Source organism: Pithys albifrons, chromosome Z (assembly GCF_047495875.1).
Source record: "Pithys albifrons albifrons isolate INPA30051 chromosome Z, PitAlb_v1, whole genome shotgun sequence".
NCBI classification, from domain to species: domain Eukaryota; kingdom Metazoa; phylum Chordata; class Aves; order Passeriformes; family Thamnophilidae; genus Pithys; species Pithys albifrons.
In genome coordinates, this window is record NC_092497.1 from 54,084,395 (window position 1) to 54,102,954 (window position 18,560).

At 39.1% G+C, this 18,560-nt stretch overlaps 1 protein-coding gene across 1 annotated transcript in view; it reads left to right on the plus strand.

Annotated features, from left to right (window-relative positions):
* The window catches only part of FBN2 (fibrillin 2), a 146,577-nt gene that overhangs the window by 52,033 nt on the left and 75,984 nt on the right, over positions 1–18,560 (plus strand). The window contains exons 12-18 of the mRNA XM_071580039.1: positions 5,016–5,138; positions 6,410–6,535; positions 7,175–7,297; positions 8,209–8,331; positions 13,399–13,551; positions 14,283–14,336; positions 18,012–18,137. Of these exons, the coding sequence (XP_071436140.1) occupies positions 5,016–5,138; positions 6,410–6,535; positions 7,175–7,297; positions 8,209–8,331; positions 13,399–13,551; positions 14,283–14,336; positions 18,012–18,137 (828 nt within the window). The remainder of the gene's footprint in view (positions 1–5,015; positions 5,139–6,409; positions 6,536–7,174; positions 7,298–8,208; positions 8,332–13,398; positions 13,552–14,282; positions 14,337–18,011; positions 18,138–18,560) is intronic.

Below are 18,560 nucleotides of genomic sequence, written 5' to 3' on the forward strand. Positions count from 1 at the left end.
ACTGAGCTTTTTAAAGAGGTTTGAGATCTGTGAATGAAAAGTATTGTACAAGACCCTGTTAACCTATTAGGTTTTTCTCACTGAACTGTGGCTTTAAAATCAATTTCTAGGATGTCTGTGGAGGGAAATACAGAAGTGAAGAATTCAGAAAATTGCAGCTACCTGAAGACTTAAAAAAATCTTGTAATCCAAGACTACTTAGTGGATTTCAAGTGAGGATGTTATGGGCAGATTTGATGTGGGTGCAGCAGAGGAGATGTCAGCCATAAACTGAGCAAGAAGCATCTCTGCTCCTGCTGAATTGCAAAATGAGGGTCAGGACCAGCCTGGCTTGGCTCCCTGCCCTCTGGAAAAGTGAAATATGACAACTGTGGAATAATGCTTTTCCTTTGAAGTCCCTGATTCTTACTATGTTTAACTTCCCTATTTTCCTTTCTCTGATCGAGCTGATACTCTGCACTTCAAACTTACACTTATTTGTAGATACATCATTCCTGACCTCTGTACCCCTCTTGTTAAGAAAACTCAGTTGACAGAGATCCCACCACTTTCCCAAGCAGTTGCACTGCCCTGATAGTCAAACAGCCAGAAAGTTTTCAGAGCATTTAATTTAATATTTTGGAAAAAGAAATCAGCTTATCATTTCTTATATTATCCACACTATATAACGAAAAAAGTTCAGTACCTTTCCCATGGCACTTTTTAGCACTTGAAGACTGTTACAGTTCTTCCAGGTTGCCCTCTATGATATGATGAGCCTAACTCTTTCAGCCTTTCTGTCTGTGTGAGAGTTTTCTGTGCCTCTGATTTCTGATTGGGAAATTCAAGAAGGTTAATCTCTTGCTGCATCCTTGGGCCTCAGGAGCTGTTTGTGCACTGTAAGTGGGCAGTAGGAGTTTTATGATAAGTCTGTTTTGCATGGTTTTTCTTCCTTTATAGTGTATAGAGAACCCTGGCACATGATACAGCACTAAATTTTGCATCACTGAAATCAATAATATTCTTAACTGTGGTGTAGCTTGACACTTGAGTACTCTCTTGAATTGTGCTGAGCTGCTTCTGGAAGATGGAATGTTAGACTGGGTTGTGTTCTTGAAATCTAGTTCACATCTTGTATTCATATTTTTTACTTGGAGGTCAAGTTGAAGATAACATCTGAAGCACACAGATGTTTTCTATCTATTTGATAGCATAATATAGGTAATAATTTTTTATTAATTTTGCTTTCTGAGTTCAAAAGAAAAAACACAGAGTAATGATAGAAATCTGAATATATGGTTATGAATCTGGCAACTGAAAACTACTGAAAGCTCCTTTGTTCTTCATATCAGCAGATAGCATAAAGATGGCATGTGATTAAGTATCAGTTCACTGTGGCACATAAGCTTTAAATGCCATTAAACTCACTTCATTTTAATTTGTGAAGAGTGGAAAACAACTGGCAGTGCTGAGGTGAAAATTAATGGGTTTGTCACTGTGCCAAGTATTTGATTATTCATGAAATGCATATATTGATGTTGTAGCATATGCAGGTAAGAGTCTAGGAAAAAATGAATTGTGGAAAATAAAGTCAAATCAAAGCAAATCTTGATGCAGATGGTAAGGTTAATTAATGCCTAATTAAGATACAACTTCAGATGGAGTGCTGGGAATTAATAATACTAGGAAATCATAGGTAAGTGAAGAAACCAAAGGCCTCACCTGAGCTACGTTTAAAGCAGGGGGAAAGACCCCAAAAATGGCTTCCAGAGAGTTTAAGTGTCATTCTGCCTGGTTTTTTATGCATGAAATAAATCAGTCAATAATAATTTCAATTCTTCAGAGGTTTACCTTTTGAGTAGCTGCTTGTATTCAGAAGACTTTGTAAGACAGGGTACTCTATGAATTATAAATCAGTCTGTGAACTCTATAAATAAAACAGCTTTGTTTCGCTTCTATTTGCTATTTGTATTATAAATATGTAGACAGTGTCTTCAGTGCCACACTGAATCAGGGATTTGTGCATTGTAATTGCTATAAATCACACAAATTTTTCGCAGAAATAGAGGCAAGAACATAACTGCATGGATTTTCTCTGTGGATTGACACATATTAAATTAATTTAAATTCTTGCTTAAATCCAACTTGGGTGCTCCTCTCATTACTGAAAGAACAGTCTTGGGGCATTGGGGGTTTTTTTCACTGTTTGGGGATATTTTAATGGTATATAAATGGACACTGTTTCTATACTTCTCTGTCCATCTGTCAGTTCCCCAAGCAATACATCAAGAAGCCATGTAGATATTTTTGTGTAGAGTTAAAGAAAAAAAAGTCTTATTTCAAAATTAATCCTGACAAACAAACAAATAAAAAATGATGTTACTGCTCTCTGGCCTAAACTTGTATTATGCTGTTCTCACACTAGAATGTGCCTGCTGGGTCAAGGACCATAAGTGTCCTAAATGATCTGACCTTGAAGGGTCAATCCCTTTCCCCAAACCAACAGACAGCTTTTATTTTCTTATTTAATTTTCCTTATTTAATTCCATTTGGAAAACCTCTGGATAAAAATGCAGAGACTTTAAAAGTGATGGCAAACCTGTAGCTGTGCCGTGTTGAATTTTAGTTGTTTTGTGGATACAAATATTTTATTTTTCGTAATGTGTCTTCAGACTCATTGCAATAAACTTTTTAGGGAGTTTTGGAGGTTTCATGCTGTGCCTGGTAAAGTTCTGACAGTTGTTACAGATGAAAAACTGGAAAGCAAAGATAAGTGTGATGCAAGTGCTGAAAGAAAAATATGTGACCTTGAAGAAGGTTGTGCTGTGAGATAGAATAAATGGGTTAAATATCTGTGTCTCAGATGTTTCCTGTTTATACTGCTGGAATATGCATGTCTGTATTGCAAACTTAAAGCCAACAACTCCTTTATATTAACATGCATTTGCTATTTCCCTCTCTTACCAAGAGCGTATAAAAATAAGAGCATCTTAAGATGCATATTTTATGTGGAAATCATGTGATGCACATGGCTTTGGAAGGATTTTCTAAGCTTAAGTCAGCTGTTTCATAGAGAAACTCTTGCATTCCTGCTGTGCAATTTATAAATTAATTTACAGTGAGATCCATTTCTAGCTTGAACATATTTGGGTTTTATTTAACAGATCCAGCAAGTTGAAGCCTGTAAAAGGGAAAGTCATAAATGTCACTCTGCCCTAATAAAGATGCAGTTACTGGTTTCTTCATTGTATTTAACACCCTGAATTTCTCTTTTCTTTATCATGTTTCATTCTTGTGGTTTTACTGCAGTGGTAAACAGCTGCTGTGCAAATGTGAATGAGCAAAATATGTATGAGAGGAGGCATTCCCTTCTGCCGTTTTCTTTGCCCTTATTCATTTAACTGTTTACACAGACTGTGTCTGTGCACCAAGAGTGCTGTAAACCAGTTCATTATATCAGGGATTTGGGTAAACACAGATAATGTGTGTTGATGCTGCTGCTTTAACTGCGTATGCATCAGCACAGTAAATCCTGTTAAATGCATGGTGTTATTTATGATTAAATTAGAACAAAATTAACCTTTTGCCATCTTTTAGAGTGAAGTAATTCATGGACCATGGATATTTATGAATATGTATATTGCATATTTATGTACTATTTAACATAAATAGTCTTCTAAGTTTAACTTCTCATTCCACCCCACTATTTTCAAGATATAGTCAACTAAGTTTTAGAACCAGATTTGATACAGGGTGAGTGCAAATGATCGTGAGAATTGCCCCTGGGATTTTCCTGGCATTTCTAGATGCATACACTGCAAAATGTGTGGGAAAACCATAATTATTAAGAGCTGACCAGCAGTGGCTTTACTTAGCTAGACCTTCCTCTGGCAGCGTACAGCCAGATACCAAAACCCCCCTCCAAATCACCATTGACTTTGTGGTGTTAAACCCTGCCTAAATGAAGAGATGAGTAATTCCAGACCTGTAAACTAAATGGAGGGCATTTGGAGGGAAAAAACGTCAAATTAGCAAAAGTGATTGATAAAGAAAAGAGGAATTCATCAGTTTGTAACCTGCAAATTGAGCTGTAGCAGAGACTCAGTGCTTGGGTCATCCTCTAGTAGATGAGTGGGACGCACTCATTTGGTTCCTGGGTCAAACTGGGCAAGGATCCTAAAGGGCTTGGGAGAGTGTAATGAGGAGAGCAGTGAATGTTATTTTAGATCTGGGAATAGATATCTTGAGCCAAAGACGCAGCTGGCTCACTGGTAGCCACTGGGGATCAAATTTGGAAGAGTTCTTGAAAGGAGCTTTAAGTTTTCAGAGCCCTGTTTCAAATAGAAGTTATTTCTGAGCAGTTATGCAGCATTTAAGGTGATTAAAATGTGTTTAGTTGCACCCAAATAGGAGAAACCTTTGGAAAGGAGAGTAAGGTACACTATAGAAAAGGGTTAGTTAAGTCTGGCATTACTCAAATGCAAAGACTGGAGTTGAAGATGCAATGGGGCATAAATAATTGAAATGTGGTGCACAGACTGTGGTCTCATTAAGAATCCCTCCTGCTGGTGTGTGGCCCGTCCTCACATTTTTGCAATAAACCTGTAACAAAATGGGGTAGTTTCTGGATGCCATGGTTTGCTCTCATTTCAAAGTGCCAGTTTTGATTTGTGTTGGTTTTATTGTGAAGAAGAATAAATGGTCATTGAGTTAAGTGCAACTGTGTTGTGCTAAGTGTTCACTAGGCAACCATCAAATCCCATATCTCAAAGTCATTGTGGATTTTTTATTTTCTCTCTGAAGATGCTTATAAATTATATAGTGCCGTTTCACTTCTTAAAAATGCCTGCCTTGTTGAACTAAGCACAGCCCTGTGTTTTTAGGAAAGTAATGATTCTGCACCAAGAATAAGTTTCAGTATTTAGAATTTGATTGTTAGTCACTGTCTTTTTCACTTGGAAACTTCTAGTCTTGAGGGGAGAAAAAAAAAGTGTGTCAGACGTGGTGAAGCCACTAATGCCTCTCTGTGCTGCCAGCAGATGTTGATGAGTGCACGTCAAACCCCTGCTCTAATGGAGACTGTGTCAACACACCTGGTTCCTATTACTGCAAGTGCCACGCAGGTTTCCAGAGAACTCCTACCAAGCAGGCTTGCATTGGTAAGAATACTGCTCCAGGTCTGCTGTCATTGCAGATGTTCTGACCCCTGGCACCAGGCTCCACTGGAGCTCTAGGAATAGCAGTGTAATTTGAGTGAATCCCAGCAGTGGTTCGATTCATCAGAGCTCAAATTCTGGGCTGCCATGTGTGCTGGTTTAAAGGTAAACCGTCAGGAGAAATGAACCCATCTCAAGAGAGATTATAAGTCAGAGTTACAATTTAATAAAAATATTACAATAAATGCATTGACGCAAAGAGAAATTGGTTTTGCCCCACAAAACCCAGCAGTGTAACCCAGCCCCTGGAGCACAAACACAGTGGGGTTTGGTGGCCCCTGTGCTGAGCCCCACGTGGTTCCCTGGAGTCCAAAGGAAAAGGAAGGGACAAACCTGTTGGTGCAGATGATGGCACAGTCTGGTGGAGAGTGGTGGTCTCCTCCTGTCCAGGGTCTGCTCCTCCTCTGGATCTGATGAGTGGTCCCAGAAGTCCCCAAACCCCAAGATTGTCTCCCCTCAGGTGCAGGTGGGAGCCCCCAGTGCCTCCCCCAGGGCAGGGAGTTCCACACTGAGGGATCTGACTCTGGGAGTCAGGGGGTATTTTGGAATGGTTGCTGGCCCATGAACAGAGCTGAGCCCTCAGGTGGGTGTGGAGGTGCCAAGGACTCCCTGGAGGGGAGTTCTCCCAGCTCCTCTGCCAGGCTTCTTTCCCAGCCAGCTCCCAGCCTGAGGGGTCAGCTGTGCCCTGGGCAGCTGCTGCCAATGGGCCATTGGGAACAATTCCTGGGCAATGGCACAGAGAGTTTAGAATGCACAGCTTTGGTCACACCCACACAGTGATAAACTGGTCCCACCAGCTGAACTGGGACACCATGCCATTTTTTCTGTTGTTGTTTTTTAATATTTAAACATTATTCTGGAATATCTGTCCTCTGGCCTGGGAATTTCCCAGACAGGAGCTCTCAAAAGAAAAATAAAAGGAAAACTAAAAAAAAAAAAGAAAAGAAAAGAAAAAAAGAGGTGCATATATGAAGATGAATATATAAGTAGGTTTTTAAAGGAATACATGGAGTAATTGCTGAGCATTACAAAATGCACCATTTTCCTCTGATTCAACGAGAATAAATTCTTAACTGACTTTTTTATGAGTAATATTTACATAACAGTGTTTTTCAAAGCAATTATCACTATATACATTTTTATCTCAGAGTAATTCTCTGATTGTGTAGAAGGGGTTTTTGTTGGGTTTTTAATGGGTTTTTCTCTCCCCTTAGATATCGATGAGTGTGTTCAGAATGGTGTTCTCTGTAAGAATGGACGATGTGTGAACACTGATGGAAGCTTCCAGTGTATTTGCAACGCTGGGTTTGAACTGACTACAAATGGGAAGAATTGTGTGGGTAAGAACTCTTCTAAAAAATGGGGCAGGCATTAGCTTGGTGATTCTATAAATTTTACTTCATAAAACAGGTAAGGATCATTAAGGATTATGTTTTTTGAAATAAAGTACAACCTGAAGTGAACTTAGAGGCCCTTTATTGAAATATTTACTGTACAGAACTGTGTGATTTCAATGAAAATTTGAGATAATTTTAGTTTTTGAAGATGCATTTCTCCTCAAGAGTCCCAGGAATAACAGTTTGCTCTGAAGCTTCATAGCAAGTGCTCCATATATCAGCACTGCTGAAGAAATACCTGGTTTTAATTCTGGCTACTCTGTGTGAAAAAAACTTCCTAGATAAACAACACGCTTAATTCCCTCAGGTGATTGAAGCTTTTTGTCTTTTCATGTGTGAAAGAAAGGCACACCCTGTTCTTTCATACACAGTTTGCTGAAGGAAGAAACTGATCAAAGCATGAAAAAAAGTTTGCTGCTTTTTCTGTAGAGTGAAGACTCTTCAAATAGTTATTAGAGTTGTAAATAGAAATTAATCTTGAAGTGAATGGATATGCCACATCAGTCCTAATTGTTTATTTTTGCTGTGTCATCTTCTGGAAGGGAAGAAACAGTAAGCAGGTTTCTTTGCAATGTTTTGTAGACCATGATGAGTGTACCACTGCAAACATGTGTTTGAATGGGATGTGCATCAATGAAGATGGGAGTTTTAAGTGCATCTGTAAACCAGGATTTGTTCTGGCTCCAGATGGACGTTACTGTACTGGTATGTGAAACTTGGGGGTGATGCATTAAGACAGTGTTGAATGCAAATGGGTTTTTCTGCACATTTATTCATGCAAGGATGGGAATCTGATCACAAGGATTCAGTGTCACACTAATACCTTACTGACTCACTGCAGTAGATTTCTTAAGCTGCCTGGAATAGGGACAGATCTTCAACTTACAGAAAGAAACAACTATTTAATGGTATTGTGAAAGACACAACAAATAACAAATTAGCTTTTGGAAAGTCTTGGAGCATTGTAAGTGCAGCAAAATAGGCATGAAAGGGTAAAGGGAGGGGCCATATGGGAAGTTTAAAAGACTTTACACTGATTTACACACACAGGTGTATGTCAGCACACACAGATAATTGTTAGTTTTGTGATTTGAAGTTGAATAATTTCTGTTAGTTCTGATTTTCTTAATTGCATGACGTTGTGCTCTTGACTTAGATAGAAATTGATGACCACTGAAAAGTTCTTTAAACTTAAAATTAAACATCTCAAGGATGTTCTATGATTGGTGCTCCTTAACCAAACTTTTAAGCAAAGTCATAATATCATGAGATGGAAAAAGTGGAACATTTATCATTAATTTTGTTTAATGTGGAAACTCAAGTCCCTGTAATCCTACAAGTTATCTGTCTGTTTTGGGTTTGTGGTTTGCTTTTTTGTTGTTGATTTGGTTTGGGGTTTTTGGTAATTTTTTTGTTTTGTTTCGGGGTTTTGGTTGGGTTTCTCTTTTTTGGTCTTTTTAATGTTTTTTTGTTATTCTGATGTTAAATTTTTATTAGAAACAAAACAAGGGTATTATGATGATTAATCTGCTGTCATAGATAATATCCTAAAAGTATTAACTGTAATCTTGCTTTAAACAGTGAATAGCTTGCTGAATTGTCTTGCTTCATCTTAGATATTGATGAGTGCCAGACATCAGGAATTTGCATGAATGGTCTTTGCATAAATACTGAAGGATCATTCCGGTGTGATTGTCCTCCTGGTTTGGTTGTTGGAGTTGATGGTCGTGTGTGTGTAGGTAAGTGAAATTCATTTTTTTTCTTCACAGAAAAGCAGGTTAATTAATTATCAAATCAAATGCATCAAGTGACATCCTTTTGAATAATGTTGACTTCAAACCACAGAGATCTGTTCTAGGATGAATCTGACCCACAAGGATCATCCTGCCCAACTCCTGGCCATGCATAGACACCCCAACAATCCCACCCTGTGCTTGAGGGTGTTTTCCAAATGCTCCCTAAGCTCCAGCCTTGGGGCTGTGACCATTTATGAGGAAATTCTCCCCTGTGAGGATGGGCAGGCCCTGGCACAAGTTGAGCAGAGAGGCTGTGGCTCCCCCATCCCTGGGAGTGTCCAAGGCCAGGACGGATGGGGCTTGAAGCAACCTGGGATATTGGAAGCTGTCCCTGCCCATCGCAGGGAATTGGGTTGAGAGGATCTTTGAGGTCTCTTCCAGCATTCTGGGGTTCTGCAATTCTATTCTCCCTGCACCACAGTGTTAAGAAAAAGCCCCACTAAGAGAAATAGTGAAAACCAGATAGTTTTGTTTCTGTGAAATCAAGTATCTTTAGCTAAGAATTACCACGAAATCTTGCATGATGCAATCCCATAAACAGAATGTTAAAGATAAGAAACTCAATTTGTTCTGTGAAATTGGAGTGACGCCACCTTTTATTTACCTGTCACACATATCAATTAAACTTGAAGTGGTTGTCTTCCTGGCATCACTTTTTGGTTTTGAGGCACACCCTTTCTGATCTGCTAATGAACAGTATTTTGCCATAAGATCTGAATAGCATCATCTTATCCTCTTCAATGTTACTGGTTGACAGTTCAGAGATTCTTTATCCAGCTCCACTAGGAGTTCTAGCACAGCTTCAGGGAGCTCACAGGAGGAAAACTGAGGATTTTCAAGCTGATGAAGAACTAAGAAAATGTAGAGGGCAAGACATACTAAATCCCTTATTTTCCCTTGTCTGATCAGGCCAGCTGCTTGTGGCATGATGTTTCATATCATGAAGCAGCAAAGGCACAGAGGAAACCATTGGCTTAGCTGTGCAATAGTGGTAGTTATTGACCAGTGCTGTGTCTGTTCTTGCTGATGTATGTATGTGTGTCATACCTGCCTTTGTCTAATCTGCATTTTTCCAGATAAAGACAAACAGCATCACAGTCTTTGATAGTTATCTAGCACAAAAGGGATACTGTGACATACTATGTTCTTGTGTTACTATTATCAGTGAATTTAAAATAACATTTTACATGGTGCAAAAGTTCAAAATACTTCAAAATAAAGTGCCAGCATAAACTAGCATCTTCTGCTACCACTTCAGTTTAAAAAAAAACATGGTGAAAATTGAGAATGGTTTAAAAATCAGGCTCTAAAAAGGCTAAAACACATTCTCAGTCTCTTGGGTGGAACTCAGATATTTGTTGTTTAAAATGAAATAGATATTTTAGTAAGCAGAACTGTAGTAAAGTTTGAAGCAACCACAGGAAGTTGTGTTCCCTCCTCTATAGTAGCCAATTTTTTTTCTTCTGGCTTATTGCAAGTTATACAGTGAGAAAAGGCTTAGTACACTGTTCTAAATGTAGGGATTTCACTGCTTAGTGGCACACCAACAAAACCAGATTTGAGTACAAGCTGTTCAGTACCTTTTTTGTATTCCAAGTTGGCCTCATCTTTACCCCTGTCAGTGATACAGCTGTAAAGAATCAATGCAGTGCTCAATTTTCTATGCTTTCATTTACCCAGTGCTGCCACAGTTCCAGCAGCTGAAGACTTCACAAGTTTACCATCAGCTGTGAACACCATTTATTTGAAAATGTCCATGTTACATAGCTTTAAGATTTAACATAAATGCTTACATTTTCAGCAGGAAATATCCTTAATAGGACAGAAAACCGGATAGCAGAATCATGGTCTAGTTGGAAAATTCATTTTAAACAGATGAAGTCGTTATTCCAGGTATAGAGTAACATAGGAAATTTCAAATATTGCATAACAAATATATCCTCATACATGACCTTTAAAACAGAATTTCTGAGCCAATCTGGTGTTTAGAATTTTACGTGTGTCCATATGTATGTGTGTTTATACATAATCCACATGCTGTGTTAACTACAGGAATTCTCTGTCTGGTTTTCTATCCCATATATTGCATGACCTAAATAATGCTTTTCAGACATTCTGGCTGCTAGAAGAGCTTCCAGTACTTTCAGGCATTCCAGGTTTGGCTGTACTTCCAGCTGCAGCTCCATGCTTGGATACCTCAGCTGGCTCTGTGTGTGTATCACCTCAGAACTTGTACAGAGCTATGGCTGCAGCTTCACTCTGTTGTTTGTTCTCTGTTGAGACACTTTTAGTTATCTCTGCCTGAAGCTGCAGTCATCCAGCAGAAATTAGCCAAGCTTTGTTTTACCCTGGTAACTTTGGGGAAATGTACCTCAAAGTGCCTGCCATAATCATGGCATGAGTTGACCTTCTAAGGCTCCTGGATGGGTGCAGTGACTTTCCCTGAGGTCAACCACTGGTCCTTCCAGCACTGACCACAAGTATGGTAATTTTTGTGGATGTCAAAGTGCCACACCACGGAATTTAAGAGTCTAGGAGTGATAAACCTTGGGAAACAGTGAAATGTTCCATAAACAGGCACTCAGTTACAGCAGCACCTGTAATTCTAAACTCTCATCCAGGGCATAAAAATAAATTCTTAATATTTTCAAATTAGTAGCCAAAGGCTGATCACACTAAACATGGAGTGTCGCATAGGTGTATCATTAAGGTGCACACTCAGCTGTTGTGGCATGAGGAGCCTGAGCTTGGTGAGGTGCCATTAAATCATTGACAAAGCAGTGCCTGTCCTGTCCTTCTCATGCTGTCATTCTGGGTAGCACAGCCCAGGGAGGACATTCCTCCTGTTATACAACTGCTGTTTTGCTTCTGGGGAAGCCAGCTTGCTTCTTGACCCTTGACAGTCCTGGTGAATGAGTGACTGTGTAGATCAGACTGTTTTCTTGTAAATAGTGACTTAATCCTCCTGAACTGCTCTGTGTCATTTCCATTAAAACTGATGTATGTTGAAAAGCACTTGCTCCCTTCTTACACAGAGCAGTTGCTCAGTACATCTGGATCTTCCTCCGGCTGCTTCCCACACATCACATCTTTGAAGACCTACCTACAGAGCATTTCTTTCACACTTTACAGTCTTTTATCCCCCTGCAATTTCCCTTGGTGCTGTTTCCTTCCCTTGGTTTGCTTCTCCCTTCTCTCCCAAACCCATAATTAAGGGGAGGCCTTCCCTTCTGTGGCCGGGCAGTGGCTGAAGCCCCTTTATCCATGTCAGAGCTTGTAGAGTGGCATCTGGACTTGTTTGAGGTGGAGGGAAAGGATGTGATGCAACCAACTATTTTGCAGAGTACATGAACAGACATTTCTTGTGCCAAAGACTTTGATTGTTGTCAAGCATAATAATTTTTCCTGATGTCAAGTGCAAGCAATTTGTACTGGCTTCACCTAGACTCTTGGCAAGGAGTTAACTCTGAAATCTAGGACGTAGCTGTGCTCCAGAACTATCTGTTCCATAGGATACTGAAAGCAAGAGAAAACATTCATGTCCAGGCAATACAATTTTACAGGAGCCAGTTTACAACTCTTAAAGAGCAGACAGAACACATAAAGAGTTGCCAATTCTTATTTGGATTGGCATGGGATATTCAACTTTCACTGTAAATTTTTTCATGCAACTTTTCTTTATGGTTTTGAGGTCATACTTTTAAGTGGGTAACTGTCTGGATTCCCTCAAACCCTGTGCATTTTTTGAGTCCACTCAGGCTCAAGTCCAGGCTTGGTAGTTTTACTGGGAGATTGACAAGGAGCACAAATTCTTTCCTGGTCCATAAAGATACATGAAACAAAGTGTATTTCTGCAACTCCAACAAGTGGCTGTAGAATTACAGGAGTCAAAATTAAAGGCTATTTATTCCATCTGCATCTTACAGTTCTCAGGCTCACATTTAGATGGGCTGTCCAATCACATGCTTGTTAAAAGGTATCTCATATCATCCTAAAAGCAAATATGGAAAAGTCATTAAAGCTTGGAATGACATGAAAACAAAACCACCAACACAAAACTAAAATGCATAAAAAGCAGTCTCAGGGACATTTTCATTGTTGATGGATGAGTAATGCAGGTGGTCATACCTGCAGAGGGAGGTCTGGAGACCTGTCTTGGGAAACACTTCTTACTTATATCTTACTGGTCAAGCTTATCAAATTAATTTATATGACTAAATCAGCTGTAAGACTGTCAGCATGGTGAGTCCTGCAGCTGTATGGCAGGCTGGTATAATTTTTCTTCTGTCTTTTTTGACATGATTTTGGAGGTTGAAGATCTTACAGGTATTACCTGTTTTCTTTGTATCATAAGCAGTGATGTGTCCTGCCCATCATTTCCAGCTCTCTCCCCAGGGATAGCACTGTAACTCCCAGGTGGGTTTTCAATCACAAACATCAAGTTTCTTACACTCTGGGCAACAGTGCTGCTTTCCTCACTGCCTAGTTTTGTGTAAGATCTGCTAAATTGCTGTTGCTGGTTTGGTTTTGGGACCTTTTTGGTGCCCTAATCCAGCACTGGTGCCAGTTTACATAAAATAGTTGTTAAAATAGTCATAGCACTTAAATGGTGGTCTGAACAATCTGCTAAAGTCACATTGCTGTTCATAATTTGTAAATACAATAGGAGAAGACTATGCTTCTTCTTTTGGAAGGAGTTACTCTCCCATGCCAGCTGCCCTGGGCTCCTGGGGATTTATCCTACTGGATGGAGGAACCATTTTGGAAGTAAATAAGAGGTCTGTGTGTCCAGTTTATGGAGGTGGTACTTCTCAAAAGGAAAAATTAGCCACGATGTGCTGCTTGAAGCCATGAAGCTGTTGCGTGTTTGTAGCAAGGCAGTGCAGATGTAGCCAATCTAACCATTTTGTTGACCAAAGAAAAAAAAATTAAGCTTTTGTTGAGATAGTATGACTACATTTCACTCTCAGCCTAAGGAAATAAATTATTTCTTCCCTTGTCCTGTTTTAGATACTCATATGCGTAGCACATGCTATGGAGGCATCAGAAAAGGGCTCTGTGTCCGTCCTTTCCCTGGTGCTGTGACAAAGTCTGAGTGTTGCTGTGCCAATCCTGACTACGGTTTTGGAGAGCCATGTCATCCCTGCCCTGCCAAAAACTCAGGTAAAATTTTGTGTTTCTTTGAATATTGCAGTGAACACACAGACTTAAAAAATACCATATTGGGGTCAGATTGTTCATTTATTGCATGCCTTGAAAAGAGAAGTGAATATGGGACACATGGATGAAATTGAGTCCTTGAATTAAGTGTTGTCTGTAAGTAATAATGCTTACAAGGGAGTAAGCAAAGTTCTCTAGTGAATCTGTAAATTCTCAGTTCAAAAGAGCAGTCCTTATTATTTCTAGAAATCTGTATTTCATTTTACAAGAGTCAGTTCTTCAAGTAAACCCGGGAATTGATTAAAAAAAAGTCTTTTGAATACAGAGCTGAGATGATGTATCTTGGGCAGAATTTCCATTTGGTGTCATCTTCTGAAGCAGCAGATTATAAATTATTTATTTATAATAAAAAAGTAGAACTGGCATTATGATTGAAAGCAGTAACTTGAGGAGAGGGTTGTGTCAACATTACAGTGGAATCACCTGGGTGTTTAACTCTTGTCATCTCATGTTGGTTTTGTATATATATGACAATCCAGGATGGAATGCTAATTGACAGATTTATCCGTATAATCTACAAACAGTTATTTCATGTGAATTTTGGAATTTCATTAGTTGTGTTGTAAAAAAATTACATTGAAAAAAATCAGGTGGATTTTGTTTAGGATGAAAGAAGGTGAAACACTGGAAATAACATTTTCTTTTCCCCAATATTTCTGCCTCAACTGGAGCAGCTGAGTTCCATGGCCTGTGTAGCAGTGGGATAGGTATTACTGTCGATGGTCGAGGTATGTTGCACATTTTCATTAATATATATATTTCAAAGTTAAAAATAATACATACTCAGAATTATATTTTTCTATAACACACCAGAGTGGAGTTTTTTGCCTTAAGATTAATATGCTGGCTCTAGTATTTTAAGTCTGAAAGTACAATATTCAAGTGTTGTCTCAAGAAAAGGCTGAGATTATTAATTCTCTTCAACAGTGGATTTTGCATGACCCTGAGAAGGAAAAAAAGTAATCCATTTTAAATTTTTGACCTGTAATTCCTTTTTTTTTTTAGAATAGGCAAAGGAAAACTCTCCATTTGGCGAATGACAGGAGCCACTTGGATTGTTTGCAGTTGATTTTCAGTCAGCTAGGATGGTAATAGAGCAGTTTTTCACTCCAGGTCCAGTGCTCACTCATGGACCATTTCCATGGACAGATTGTTTCTCTGGCTAAGTAAGAGTTGGAAGGAAGGTAACCAAAAAAACACATGTTCTTATGAAAAACAGTCCCAAAAGTGACCACTTGTATTTCATGCTGGGAACTGTAAGTACCCCAGAGCCAGGGATTTTAATAAATAGTAGATGAGCAGAGCCTGAAGTAGGGGCAGATAAAGTGGATTTGGCTGAAGAAGGAATAGGGGAATATAATGTAATGATTTATTGCTAGGTATTTGTCTGTTGAGTTAATAAAGTTACAGTCAAATTAAAGCAGATACTGTACATTTAGTATTTCCAGACATTTAACTTGTATAACTTTTGTCCTTGTCAGCATTAAAGCTCCTATTCCATGAGACTGCCTTATCATTGTATTTAGTAAAAAGGTAACATAGCTTTTAAAAATAGGATTATAATAAAAGAAATTCTCTCTTTTTGGTGCTGTAAGTATCTGCATAGTTTTTTCTTCATTGCTTAACACGCTTCAAGCTTACAAGTAATTTGAAATCCGTGGAGTTTATAAATTCCCTCAGTTTACTTTTCAGTGAATTATACAAGGTCCATGGAGAATCTCTAAATCTCCTTGAGAAATCATGTCAGTTTCCCATAGTCTTGTTGTACAAGCAGCATCCTAACGTGAATATTTGCAGGCAGTCTGGTTAGGGAGGGCGTATGTTCTTTTGGATACATGGAAAATACAATTTCTCATTAAAATATAAAAACAGTTCTGATCACCAACTGCATGATGAAGACTAATCTCACAGGAGTTCATGTCTCAACTAAAGCCCTTCTTTGTCTGGATTTCTAGAGGAAACCCAGTGTTGTCTGTACATCTTGTACAGCAACTTTGCAGCCAGTTTTCATGCTGCTACTTCTATCACTGCTTATAGCAACTTTTTTGCCAGTTCCATTTCCTAAAGTGGTGAAATACTGATACCACATTCAATCCCTAATAAAACTTCTGTTGTGTTCCTAATGCATTCTCATTACCAAGAATAAGTGGGAATGCACTTTATCAGTGAAGGTCTCGTTACAGAGATTTGATTGTCTTCTAGTTGATACATAGCTTGTTAATTAGACTGTCATCATTCGCCACATCCTCACTCCTCTTATTCAGCTTGTGGTTAACAAGCCCAAAACCTTCAGTCTCCATGTGAGAGATGTCTTGACATAGAAGAGGACAGAGATTTTGCAGTTTGTTTCAGAGGAAACTATAATGGGAAGGACTGAGAACCTTCTGAAATCATTAATTTGGTAAGGAGAGATGGAGTCATAAAACTCTGTGGCTTGTCCCCAAGATTCAAATGTGTTCAAATGTGTAGTAAGCTACAAAATGCATTTTGCTCAAAAGAAAACATGAATCTGAAGTATTATGATAAATCATATTATCTTATGGAATTTTTACATGTCCATAGCATTGAGTTTTATCCAGGGATATCATTATTTTTTCAAATATGTGTCTGAATAAATGTAAATCATTGTCTGCACTATGATTAAAGAGGAAATGTCCTCTATAGAAAGTTGAGCAGTACAAGTGTAAAATAAGCCTTTTTATATAGTCACAGCTATGCCGTCACTCCTACTGTTCCTTCCAGAGTCTGGAAAGGGAACTATTACTGTATGGAGAGAAAGACCTTAATATTGAAAACCCCTCTTCTCCTCAGAGGCAATAAATATTAAAATTAGTCTCTTCCTGTTCTTACAGTTCCTGTGAATATTTTTAAATTTTCCAGCTACAGCAGAAATTCTGTATGGGACTGTAATTTCAGGGAATATATCTTGTTCATCATCCTAGTCTGAGAAAAATTTTACATTTCCAGCAAGTTTTTATAAGACTGAATATAGTGTGCTATTTAACTATGAATTACTTTTGTATTATGAAAGTATTTGTGCCACTAATAACTTTTAACTTCTTGCCTAGATCCCTAAACCACAGGCACTGAGCACACAGGCTATTTTGCATCAAGTTACTCTTACAAACACATAGTTCCCTCTTGATTCAGGTTGTGAAGGATGTCTGGAGGTCATCCAACCTAACCTTCTGCTCAGAGCAGGGGTAGCATCAAAGCTGAGTCGTTTCTCCAGGCCTTGCCTGGTGGAGTTTGGAAAACCTGCAAGGATGGAGTTGCCATAGCCCCTCAGGGTAGTTTGCTCTGGTGCTTAACCACACTTGCAGTGAAGAATTATTTTCCTGGTGTTTAGTTTAGTATTCCCCATTGTATCTTGTGACCGTTGTCTCTTGCCCTGTCGTTGTGTACCTCAAAGAGTCTGGCTCCATCTGCTCCGTTAACCATCTATTAAGATAAGGAACTGCTGTTAGATGCCCCTCTCATATTCCCTCTTTCCACATGCACAAGTCCAGTTCCTTCAGCCTCTTGTTGCACATCAGGCTCTGATCCTGCTGGGGAGCTTCATCCCACTGGCATCTGCTGGGAGAGCAGCACATCAGGCTGGGTGTAGCCCAGGAGAGTCTTAGAGCACAGTGAGACAGGTGATAGTTCAGCCAGAGGAGAAGCACTGCAGGACCTGAAGCTTCCCAACACAGATGAACTAATTAGTGATGCCAAGACTGATGGCAGCCTGGACTGCACTTGTCATGCCCTGGTGGGACTCATGATCCTGAGGAATATGGACCAGGTGAAGAGTAAAGGCGAGCACTCTGAATTTTATAAGAGCTTCCAGTTGTTTTAAGACATCAGTGGGTGGGACCCCCTGGGATACTCCCCTCAAAGGAGCAGAACAGACCTGGTGGGTCTTGAAGGACATTTTTCAGAGATCACAAGGGCTCCTGATTCCCACATATAAGGAATCAGGCAAGGAAGGCAGAAGAGCAGCATGGCTATGTAAGGACCTCCTGGTCAAACTAAGTGTAAGAAGGAAATTCATAGTCAGTGGAACCAGGGAAGAATCTGGGGAAGAATACAGGAAATGTTTAGGCATTGGATCAGGAAAGTTAGGGCACATTGGAGGTGAGTTTGACAAGAAGTATAAAGAACATGACAGGCTTCTCCAGGTATATCAGGAGGCTTGAGGTGCGGCACATGTGAATTGGCCCAAAACTGGACACAGCATTCCAGGTTTGGCCTCAGTAGTGTCCAACAGAGAGGAATAATCATTTCTTTCAGTCTTTTGGCTGCCCCCATCCTCTGAATGGCAGCTCAACATCCAGTGAGTCAGATGTTGTCCGTATCTATCACAGAATCAGGCTTTTTGTATCTTCCAGTTGTTGATTATCTTATGTGTTGTGATGATACAGATATAAATGAGTGTGCTTTGGATCCTGATATTTGCTCCAATGGAATTTGTGAAAACCTGCATGGCAGCTATCGCTGCAACTGCAATAGTGGCTATGAGCCTGATCCTTCAGGAACTAATTGTGTGGGTAAGTTGTTTGATGATGCATTATTATTATTGAATTATTTATCACTATATTGTTGTGAATTCAACTTGACAGAATTCAGATTGGATGACATCTTCTTCTTAAAGCTGAAATAAAAATGCATAAAATCTGTAATGAAACAGCTTTTCTTATTCACTGCATAGTTATTATTCTTACTGGTCTATTTTCCTGTAATTTGGTGGGCAAATATTACTGTTTGGGAATTATAAACTGGAGATACTGGAGGTTATAAATTAATTTTCTCAAGAGCATGGGTCAGTTTGTATTATATTTTAATGCATAACATTTGTCAAGCCCATGTAAAATGTGTCCCTTTCAAGCTGATGATTTCTCAAGAGCTGAAGGTCATGATTTTGCATAATATAAAATGCAACACAAGGCTCTCTTTATCATAATGAGTGATAA